We start from the raw sequence: 11896 nt of genomic DNA on the forward strand, positions 1-11896 counted from the left end.
ATGGTGTCATATCATTAAATATTTATATATGTTTGTAAAAAAAATGTTTGATAAGTTTCACTAGTGTTGCCCTTGTTTATGTTAATGTAGTCCAAATGTAAATTAAATACTGTTCTATTAAATCTGAAAACCATGACAAATCTTGAAATAACAGAAATTAAAAATAAATACTTGCTCTTAAAAATATACATTTACCTAATGACAAGTCTTCAAAAAGATAGAAATAGCTTATAACAGATGCAGTATGTTAAAGAATATAATATATATAGATATAGAACAGCGCTCCATTGGCTTCAGTTTACCACTTCTTGCCTTATTTTGCTCATCATAGCCCAACATCTACCTTTTTCCCCAAAAAAGTATACATGGCTGATTTGTGAAATAGCAATTAAATAGAAGTTTAATACTTGTTTACTAAATCAAAACTATAATTGCTCTTGTTGAAAACATACACTAATGTAAAAAGAAAAAAAGGATCAGACAAACATATTCTGGAAGCCAAGCCAAAAGCGTTTATTAGACTTCTCTGCTGAACATGGAGATCATGATGAGAACAATGAGTTAAGAAACTTACAGTTGGAATTACACAATGAAGGGAAAATTAATTTCCCAATCTTTCACTTGCCCCTCTCAGAGTTCAGTAATGTTGGCTTTAATTATTGTAACATCTTGCAGGAAAGAAAAAAAAGGCTGCAACAATATCAAGCTGAACAGAAGGGAGGTGTAATAATGACATATAATCTAAAGTACCCAACACAGATGTTTTGTTTGCTCTAGAGCGTATTGAAATAAATAAATTGGATATGAATTTAATTCAATTGGGTTGACTGACTGATGATATTCTTTTAACATGTGTATTCTAATAAATATCCCTTATTGCCATTTGAAAGGCCTTAAAATATTGTCAGAAAACAACAACTTTTATGGGAAGAAAATGGTCAAACAAAAAGACATCAAACAGCTTGGAAAAAAAGATCTATTGGTAGAACTCAAATTAATCAAAAAAGTTTGTAATATAGAAATGTTGAACTACACCTGAATAAAGCAGTACAGTAACATGAAGAGGAAATATGCCATCCAAAAGCATGCACAGAGAGTTGCGGAGTGAATTCACATGTAGGTGCATCTGTTGTACTTTTGAAGTAACTAGGTGTGTTGAAAACTGTAATCAATTAAGGGCATTTCAATAATGTTCTGTGTTTTATTAGATGTAAAACAAATCTGTAATCTAGCTAAATAAGAAACACACCCACATAATCCAAAAATAATGACCAACAAATAAATATATATAAAGTATAAAACTCTGGGAAACACTGTCCCCGATAAGTTGTTCCACCCTCAAGTGAAATATGAGAGACACTGCTCTCGATAAATACACATTTAAAAAACACACACAAACATACAATCACACACACTGGTAGGCAAAAACTACCATCACTGCTTTACATCATGGAAGACACTGCTCCCGATAATGGGTTTTAATTATGGAAGACACTGCTTCCGATAACTTTATCATAATATAAACTGTTCCAAAGTAGACTGTGCAACATAAATGGCTTTCTTGCAAATTAACTAATCATTACTCGCGTCTTAAAGAAATTTGATAATGTTTTTAGCTTTAAATGATTTGTTTAAACTTGAATTCATCCTGCCACCAAGTGCAGGATAAATCCAAATCATAATACATGTCTAGGCTTAGTGGTCTATAAATAGGAATTTCCCAATATCCAGAGACTTTTGGTTTTCGCTCTGCTACTAATTGGACATGTCAGGGACAATTCTTTATCACTCTTAATTTCTTCCTTTTAAATAACCGTTTAATGGCAAAGAAGACATACGGTCATGCTGTCATTCTCTAAAATATTTTCTCAAAAAGGAAGATATAAAGGCCATTCACAATAAAAGTATATTTTCTTTTTTAACAGGGGATTCCATTTTGTCAGCAACAGTTGAGGAGTCATTTCTGTAGCAGATGCTGCCGGGTGCTTAGACAGTATAACCGTCATAATTATGGAAGACACTGCTTCCGATAACGTCGTATAAAAAGACAAAATAATCATTTTATAGTGGGCACTGCCACTGATAAAAAACACAAGTATAAATAAGGTTTCTCAGTGTTTTGATGGCGAGAGGTCACAGCAGAGGGTTAGACTGCTTCAATTATTTGCCAGGAGAAGAGGACGCAGATTTGTCAGTAGCATTATTATCAAGTATTTCATTTTGTTTCACAGTAAAGAACTGTTTCGTACTCTTCTATTTCCTCCTGAATCTGTGGGGGGTTACAACTCTGACCCTACCTGTTTTAGGGGCTGGGCTTAGACATCTGATTGACAGCTTGTGCTAAAGTGCTGTTGTTGGAGCTCTTTCCTTTGTTTCTACTTTAAACTGCATTTCTCACACGACAATCACGCTCACAACTTCCTAGACTTTTTTTCTTTAGATTTCCTCATCGATGTCCCAGATGTTGCCCACCATGGCGTTGGCACATCCCTGCAGGTTCCAGGTGGCGAGGGCCAGCTGGGTGCGGAAGTGCTCCATGTCGTTGGTCTCGGCGATGGAGGCCAAAGTGTGGTTGCCCCGACCCAGCAGGAGATGACGGAAGGGGGTTTCAATGGGGGACACGTAGGGAGAGAGGAGGGTGTGCTCAACCTGGAATGATAAACAAAGACTGTTATACATCTGTGAGGTGTTAAGATATAGTAGTAAAACAAAGCTACATGTATACTGCGCTCAGGATAGTACATTAGCAAGAGCATTCACTCAAGGAACCATTCTTATAAACCATCTTCAGAAGATAAGATTTACTTAATTGATCCCAATTGTTGTTTTTCATTTACTGTGTGTGTGTGTGTGTGTGTGTGTGTGTGTGTGTGTGTGTGAAATTGAACCTGTGATGATTTGATTAGTATTTCTCTTTTATTTTCCATTACCTTTTGAAAAAAAAAATGAAACGATGCAACATGTTGAAATAGGGCATGTATGCTAGTGGAACCATTACTCAATTAGTAATCATACAAACCTACAATAACGTTTTTAGAATGTTTCAATTGTACAAACTAAACAGAATTTAAAATGTTTACATAACATGGAGGATCACAAACTCATACGTTTTGAATTTGGCATAGCTTTACACTTTTTAAATATTTCCTTACCCAACCCATGACGCAAATTGTACATTTTGCCAATTTGTTCACATAGAAATATATCAACGGGACAGTAGTGCCATCAACCAAAGGATTGAACTTGTTAATAACATTTAAAAATGCATGTGACTACACTGCGTCTCACCATCATGATCCTGTCGTTGAGGATCCGACAGGCCTCCTTGTCACTTATGTCAGTGTTGGCGAGGTCAGTTGTAATGCTGCTGGCGGCTCGTTGGAAGGATCCACGTGCACGGCTGAGCCATTTGGGATTCACTTCCTTCAGCTGACCAGTCTACAGAATAAAAAGGTTTCAGCAATAACACTAAGAACAAACAAAAAGCTTTAGCTAGATGTCAAAAGACAGATGGAGAGACGGACCTTTGAGAGCTTGTTGATGCGTTTGTAGACCTGGACCACAGCCTTGGTGATCACGCCGCTGTACCGGCTCACATCCAGGCTGGGATACAGCACGTGGTCGTGAACCAGTCGAAGAGCCATCTGTCCCGCAAACTGTGCCGCCAGTGCCGCCATTTCACTGGTGTGATGGTTTGTTTTGTAATCGAGGTTGCCCTTGTTGTCCAGGTCGGTGCCATAGTAGCTGTAAGCCTCCTCCTTAACACACCATTTCAAAAACAATGTACATGTTAAAACTAAAAAGCACAAAGGAAACAAGATGTAACAATCAGAATAAGTAGAGTAATCAGTAAACTGCCAAAAAGAAAGTCAACCGACTCAATTGCAACCATTATATGCAAATAACCCATCTGACTCGTTTATATACAAAAAGGACTGAATTACAATTCATACTGTGTTTCTGAACTTTGGATTAACGCAATGTCAATAACCTAATGTGAAAATAAATGTCTAACATCATTTATTTTTCCATCTTTAGTCACTAGTGGATATAGGAGGTTTCGTACATCCAAACACTGCCATCATGTGGGTAAAAGTAAACATACCCACAGTAATTATCCAGGGATTGTGTTGCATTACTCACGTTGAGATTAATGAAGTGGAAAGAGATGGAGGGAATTCCAGACAAGGCCAGGAAGGGATAGGCAGGGTCGTCCATTGACATCGGCTTTAGTCTGCACATATCAGAATGTTATTGAAAGTTATTGTAACGAAACCATCTTTTACAACAAAAAGTTTCACAATCTGTTCTTTCAACAGCAACCACACTGTGGTAGAGCTGACATACAATGTTTGGTATTGGCAATTAAAATATATTTGCCAAGTTTAGACTGCATTTTACTTAAACTAACTTTTTTTTAAATTGTAATTTTCAGGCAAGGTTAAGCATAAATAAATAAATCTAGTAAAAATAAGAAACCTGCAAGTTGCTCTTTTTTCAGAGATAATTAACATGTTAGAATGTGGTCTTCAATTGTGAGCATAAGGCATTTGTACAGAGACTTAAGTGTCTTATCGACACCAATATTTTTTTTATAAAAACACCCAGATTGAGACTTCTGTGTTCAAATGTTCTGTTAATCATTGTATTTCTAAGGACTACAAAACTATCCTAAAACATGGTTTGCAATAGTTAGCTTTTGGATGACTCACTAAACAAAAACGTGGCTGCTCCATTACTTACACGTTAGCTGTTCCCACCATATCGTACACAGTGCCAGTACCCGTAGGACTGTTCACCTGCATCGACGAGGCAAATGAAAATGAATACAAAAACACAACTTGTTTGTACAGAACTGGATGAACATTGAGTGAGGTGTTGTTGTGCTGTTACCGCTTTCATCGTTTTCTCAAGGAGGCTGTAGAGCAGCGGACTTGCTGAGGCCATAAAGCTCCCACGACCTTGTGAGGAGATACACAAGGTCAACAGACTGGAAATCACTTAACAACTTTTTCAGTACAGAGATAGTACTGGAGAGGCTTTACTTACCCATGAGCAGTCCGTCCAGGCTGATGTAGGTGACAACATGTTTGTAAATAGAAGACATATAACCCTAAGAAACAAACATATTCAAACATATAAGAAATATGGGATAGATGTTTTTTTTTTGGATCTCAAGATAAAAATAAATGTAGTTTCTACCTCCAACCACTCGGTGGCGCCAACACTTCCGTACTCTCCAGCGCTCCAGCTAGCAAACACCAGGCTTCTCCTGGGCCTAAAGCCATCTGGGAAAAAATAAAACAGACGGAGCATTTAACTTATGTTAAGCAGAAAAAGGAACTGCAACAAAAACACACACTGTGACTGAGATTAGTCTACAACATTGGCTACAGCCTCATTTATATAACTACTTAAGGCTAAAAATTGTACTTGCATATTAACGCATCGAGATTTTTTTGAGATAATGGTTACCTTTCTCCACCATCTCCCGAACAGCCTTGGCCAGCTCTGTCAGTATGGAGGTCCCAACAGTGGCTTTGGCATAACCTTTACCCCAGGCGTCCCTCTGGGCTCCCAGTACAACGTACTGATCTGCAGGTTCACATACAGACAACAAAGCATCTTAGATGTATGGTGGAGACAAAATAATCCAAGTGTAGATGGTCAGAGAGAAGATAAAAACATACCGGGATCAATGAATCCTTTGATGACTCCGAACACGTTGTGGATTTCCTTGTTGACCAGCACGTTGTTCACCTGAACGGTAATGTTCTTGCTGCCTCCCAGTTTGTAACCCACTGAGGTGAGGCTGCCTTTAAAACTGCTGCTCGCATCTGACTCAGGACCTCCGATTGTCCTAGAGAAGAGATAGAGAGAGGCGGATGAGGAAGTGCTGTACACTGAACTGTGCCAGGTTTGACTGCAATGTCTTTTTAGTTAACCTTTTCTTGCTGCAACATAATAATAAAATAAAAATCAACCTATTACGGCTGCTAACTGTAGCTGCCGTCAGCTAATTAGCTATTAGATCAGTTAGCCATGATGCCAGGATTGGGAGGTTGGAGCACCGGAGCTAAGGACTTTTGTTGCCCTCGGCAGGGGGGTAATGGTAGTGAGACCGTCCGTCAATATGTGACGGGTTGGTAGTGAGAGTGTGTGTGTGTGTGTGTGTGTGTGTGTGTGTGTGTGTGTGTGTGTGTCCTCACTTTAGAAGAGCTGAAGCCATGTTGGCCGTGATAGTCTGGGCTGGGATATCGGGGAGTCCGGACGACTTCGTGGGGGGGAACTGAGTATGGTTGAAGGAGGGGAATCCAGGGGTGTAGGGGTCACCTGAACCCAGATGGACCTGTATAGGGACAAACACAAAGTCAAAACACAACATGAAGTGGTTTTAAAGAGAGACTTCACTGGCATCTTGTTTTTTTTGGCTTTTACCAGCATCCTACGTTGCTATTATGTGCACACGTACATGTCCGTTGAGAGCTGTGTCCAAATTATAATTGTAGTCTTGAGGATCAGGATAGATCAGCACAGCAGAGGCCCCCTTCTTCGCACCATTATCCACCTGAAGAAACAATCAGAATCATGAAAACAAGTTTTAATTAAAGTTCCCAAATGCAAAAGAAAGAAATGATATGAGGCCGGTGAAGGTATCAAGTGTGTCGTCACCTGCTCTGCAAAACTGATCTTTCCAGCGCGGAGCAGCAACACACTGTCTTTCAGCTCAACCCTCTTCTCCTGCAGAACGTCCAGATCCTCCAGACGACCGTAGTTGCCATACACCAGCTTGCCCTGAAAACACAAGTAAAAGTCACATACTGTAGGCCGCACCATTTATAAGCTGGAAACTAAAACCCCAGATTTTATTCCATTTTAGATTTTAAATGGTAGTAAATGTTAACAAAAAAAAGGAAATGTTAATGTTTTGAACAACTTACTTCAGCTGTCCCAGGAGCACTGTATGCCAGATATCCTGTAGGCTTGAAGTCAACTGAGCTATCATTGACACGGTTTGGATGCTTGCTGTAGATTAGAGGATACAAGTTTTGTTAAAATATATGTAATATTTATTTTGTCTTAGAAATCAAGTTTTCTTTTCTACTTGAGTTTCTACTAACAAACTAAATAACTACATTCTCCTGCCTAATTATCAAAATTAATTGTGGCTCATGTGCCTGTTTTGGAGTTTTTTCAAGAAAGTAAAACCTTAAATTGACTAAGCTGCTTAAGACAGATAGGGCAATCGGTTTTGCGGCGTAAATAACAAAACAATATCTGAAGGAGAAGGAGCTAATAAGCAACACTTGAAAGAAAAGAAAACTTGAATGAAAATGTCATAATATAGATTTTTGATAATCTCAGCCTTAAAATGTTTTGGTTAAAACATAATCTTAACACCAATTTCTTACATTTTAAAATAAATATCCCTAAATAAAATTGGCACAATCAGTAAATGTATGATAGTAAAGGACCAACCTGTCTGGGGTCTGCAGCTGAACATAGTGGATGTCAATCCAGGGATCCATCTCCTCTTTCTTGAAAACATCATAGATGCCGTTTGCCAGACTCTTGTCTTCATCACTTCCTGCTGAACGTCTGGGCCGATCAAAGTCACTGCAGAGAAACAAAATCAAATTTCCTGACAAATTTGTTGCACCTCATTCTTCAACAATGAGCCTTTCATGAATGGTTCAAACAATTCTGAGAAAAAAAGCCCACGAGATGACTCGTTAAAAACGGTGCACATGGACACATGGTGTCAACTTTTGTTGTACATTACCAGAGACACTCTTTTAAGTGAAATGTATTTAAAATCTTTTTCCATTAACTTTTATTTGTGGTGGCACACATACAAAGTAAAGTTAGGATAAATGTCATAGAAACACAAATGCCCAGAGATAAATGTAGGCGATCCTGTTCTCTGCTGTGCTATTAACGTTGGCTTCAGTGCTTTACTTTGTCATAATATATTTTAGTGCTAGATCATAGTTGCATTGAATGTGTTTGGATGAATATGGTTTGAGGGACAGTGGTAGGAAAAAGTAGAGCCCTTAGTTAAAGTGTGGGTGTGTATATATATATATATATATATATATATATATCACAATATAGCATGTTTACAGTAATTCTATAAATATATAGAATCAACATAAAAAAGTAGTTTCTTATTTTAAAGGTGACCTATCATGCAAAATGCACTTTTGTACGTCTTTTCTACATGAATATGTGTCCCCGGTGTTCCAGGGAACTCACCAAGTGTCAGAAAACACAACCCTCTCTATTTTCCTCCATACCCAAATCTCTTAAAAAGGGGCTGCAACGGATCTGATACAGACTGATCCAGATTTGAACACTTCTATGACGTCACAGAAGTGGCGCTACGGCTATTGGGCCAACTCCACCAATCAGGAGGAGACAGCCACGGACATTGCCATTTCGAAAGCGCTGGAGACGCTGTAGTACATATGCCAGGCCTGTAGATGGTGCTGTTCTCACAGAATCAGCCCATGCAAAGACAGTGTTAAATTGAGCGAAATGAGGAATGGCTAAAATGTCATGATCTGTTTGGTATTTTGAAAAATAAAAAGTATAAATATGTCTTATATAGGTATGGTCCTACACTAAATTATTCAAATATAGCATGATAGGTCCACTTTAACTCATTTGAAAGATAGAGGGAAAAAAACAAAACAATTTTTACATTGTTTTTACTGTATATTTTGATATTGCCCAATATTAATTACCACTAATAACAGGATAGCTTTGGAGGCACCATTTTTTATTTTGTATGACTAATTGCATTAGCAGGTTTGTTTGGTTGTTAGGTGTGTTCTCTTTTGTCTTTAATTTCAGTATTATGATATTCAATTGTGTTTTAAAAAGTTATGCACATGAACCAGGCACCTCAAAGATTTGTCAAAAGCCTGGCTGGTGAGTTTCTGCGTGAGGAGTTCGGTAACTTGTTTCCAGTTCATCTGAGCATCTGGAACAGCTGCTGCTGCTGCTGCTGCTTCTGCTTCTGCTTCTGCTTCTACTTCTGCTTTCTGAATTTCCATTTCAGGATTTGTGGCACAGTTTTCCTGCTGCAGCTGAGTGTCACGGTGGCTGAGGTAACCCAGCAGGTAGCCTGAAGGATGAAAGTATAGAGGCATGAGAACTGGATTATAATAAAAGTATTAAAGTTTAAGAGCAGCTTTCTAACCCTACAGCTGAAGAGAATAGGACTATGACAAAAGTACCACGGCACCCTAGTTTTCAGAGATGTGCAATAATGCGTTTGTATTCAAAATGAAGCAAAACAATAAATAAGCTCAGGCCAAAGTGCTGACAACGCTGCTAGGTTCTTTTTCCCATAAACAACTTAGCGGTTAATGCTTGAGCCGTGAGCTTTTTCCTTACTAATGTCCGTTACTGCCTTGATGTTGTAAGGTGATACTGCTACAGAGATATGTAAATAATCAAATAAAATAAACTAATTTGACTCTAAAATGACAGTTAAATATTGTACAACTCTGTTGAGTGCACAACAATGTAACTTCATTAGTGTTATTATGAGCTTACGTACAATGGATTTCAGTAGCTGCTTTTGAATTGTCTCTTTTTTTGCAGTAATTCTTCCAAAGTTTCTGTTTAATCAAAATCTTGAAAGTTTTAAAGCAAAAAATGCCAATTATTCACTGGTATAAGCTTCTAAAATGGGAAGATGTTTCTTTACATTTAAACATCTTAAGTTTTATCCTAAATATTAGATTAAGATGTATTTGATTAAATAAATTGCATGATTTAGAAAATAGATGAAGAAAAGGCGTAATAGTAACATAGGATGATAATAATGAGCATGGCCTACCAATGGAAAATATCAGCAGTATCCCCAGGGCCAGGTAGCAGATAGTCGCCCGGCTTTGACGTGGGAGTGCTGGCCTGAAGCTCGGTGACCCCCCCGCCTGGTCCTCTGCCTCTGTGGCATCATCTGACAGTTTGACCTCGACGTGTCTTTCTCCGTCCTCCGAGGGCTGCAGAGTAAACCTGCTGTACCGCTCACTTTTAATCTAGAGCGAGGAAAAACAAGGGAACACAAGAGTGAAAACTATGAAAGCAATGTGTTCCTAATCCAACAGCTGTCTGGTAACAAAGTTTGCCCCATTATTAAAGAGGGTAAAAGCTAAACTTGAATTATAAAATAAGAAATACTCACCATTCTGTTGAACGCAGACCTCACTCGCTCCATTTCTGCTGATTTTCCTAGAGAAAGCAGGGGACAGAGAAGATGAGTTTGTGCCGGTTTGTTAACAACTTAAATGCAAAGACAAGAAGACGAAAGGAAACAGAGCGAGAGAGTGAGGTTGAGGTTGAGGGTGAGGGCGGGGAGAGGATGTGAGGCGGGTCAGGTTGCCTCAGACGACCTTGAATGGATGTAAAGATTGTTTTCCCTGTACACAGAGACTGTTTTTCCACTGTGATCTACAGAGTTAAGGACATTATTCTGTATACAGTATGTTTTTTGCTTGTTATTTATTTTCTATTTCTAAGTATATAATGTGTTTTAAGTTAACTTTGCTGGAAATCAACATGAATTAAGGCCCTGATTGATTGTTCTCTACATTCTATCGACCAAACTGACTTTTAAAATAGTCTCAATGAACCAGGTGCATGTGACCTTCATGTATTGTTTCCACATCACAACAGCAATCTTTGTTTCCATTATAAAAATGTCAGATGCAGGCTTCAGGGAGGTGTCAAACAGCTTAAAAAGAAGTGTCTGTTCCAACTGACAACCCGTCCCCCTCCCTCGTGTTGTTTAAGGTAAGACTTATTCCGTATAAATGGGGACTTGTGCAACCTATAGCAAGCCAATCTAACCTACTTCCTCATATTGACGAAACAGGAAATAGCTACAGGTTAAACAAATAAAGAGTAAGTATTTAAAGTATCGTGATATCATGCAATCATTTACTGATCTTAAAAAGACAATAAAAGGAATACACAATAAAATCAAGACTCAATTAAGCTCGATTACATATATTTTCGGTCATTATGTTCATTTCATAATCAATGAACGCATGGTGATAAAGAGATAACATTATGATAACTGCAAACCTACTAGCTAATTAGTTTTTGAGCATCAACTACTCATTCATACATTTCATTAAAATAAACAGTGGTGCGAGTAAAATGGACAGCAAATATAATACAAGTAATGTATTTAGCTAAATGCTGACAATGACTCCACATTTTGACATTAGACAATTCTTGTCTTAATTTCTCCTCATATATATGTTGTTGAATGGTGAATTAAGTGTTAAATGCAAATGTGGAAGAAATACACCTCCACACAACACTTGCAAACCAGAATATAAAACAAAACTGTTCTGTGGATCCATACAGGAAACAGAGGACAAGTGACATGTGTAGCATCATCTCAGTGTAAGCTAGTTAGCCGCATGTGTTGTGTCCTCCATCGCTTTTCGGTTGAGGGGAAGACTCGCTTGAAAGGAATTGTTGCTCAAAATGTAGTTGAATTTAAAATGTATTAAGGAATACAATTTTAGTCGGTGGAATCTTACCTTATTGCCGCTAAGAAACCGCGCGCCCAAGGTGAGCTGCTCTATCTTGTCCTTATGGTCCTTCCTTCTTTGAGCACTTCCGCTTTACGTCACCTAGCGAGGCAGTCACGTACACATCCTTAAAGGTAAACTACAAAGTATGGGCTCAGAACAGTCTCATAATACACACATGCACACAGAAGGATTCACACTTGTATTTCATGATCCGCAAAAGGATTCACACTTGTATTTCTGGATCCACACTTGTGTTTTTCAATGCACACACAAATGTGTTCCGTTTCATATACATGTAAATAAAATCAAAATACTGAAAAAGGTTTTACAGAGGT

At 38.2% G+C, this 11896-nt stretch overlaps 1 protein-coding gene across 1 annotated transcript; it reads right to left on the minus strand.

Annotated features, from left to right (window-relative positions):
* Nucleotides 1-489: 489 nt before the first annotated feature.
* On the minus strand, nucleotides 490-11647 carry LOC104945571 (transferrin receptor protein 1-like). Its single transcript, XM_010771271.1, has 19 exons — nucleotides 11568-11647; nucleotides 10199-10245; nucleotides 9851-10052; nucleotides 8908-9130; nucleotides 7480-7617; nucleotides 6942-7026; nucleotides 6673-6795; nucleotides 6473-6568; nucleotides 6210-6349; nucleotides 5691-5860; nucleotides 5476-5595; nucleotides 5203-5288; nucleotides 5050-5113; nucleotides 4894-4961; nucleotides 4744-4799; nucleotides 4144-4234; nucleotides 3525-3758; nucleotides 3289-3438; nucleotides 490-2649 (listed from the first exon to the last, which is right to left on the minus strand). Exons 2-19 carry the CDS (start codon nucleotides 10229-10231, stop codon nucleotides 2437-2439), a joined length of 2292 nt encoding a protein of 763 aa, XP_010769573.1. The 5' UTR covers nucleotides 10232-10245; nucleotides 11568-11647; the 3' UTR covers nucleotides 490-2436.
* Nucleotides 11648-11896: the final 249 nt, after the last annotated feature.

The sequence above is a fragment of the Notothenia coriiceps genome, unplaced genomic scaffold (assembly GCF_000735185.1).
Source record: "Notothenia coriiceps isolate Sejong01 unplaced genomic scaffold, NC01 NC01_scaffold00009743, whole genome shotgun sequence".
Lineage (NCBI taxonomy): Eukaryota > Metazoa > Chordata > Actinopteri > Perciformes > Nototheniidae > Notothenia > Notothenia coriiceps.

Excerpts from the sequence above, each read along its gene's own strand:
- LOC104945571 (XM_010771271.1), bottom strand. The coding sequence starts at position 10,231 with ATGGAGCGAGTGAGGTCTGCGTTCAACAGAATG. Across the intron at positions 6,569-6,672 it reads AGATCAGTTTTGCAGAGCAG|GTGGATAATGGTGCGAAGAA; the intron begins GTGACGACACAC and ends TTGTTTCTTCAG. Across the intron at positions 2,650-3,288 it reads TCAACGACAGGATCATGATG|GTTGAGCACACCCTCCTCTC; the intron begins GTGAGACGCAGT and ends TTATCATTCCAG.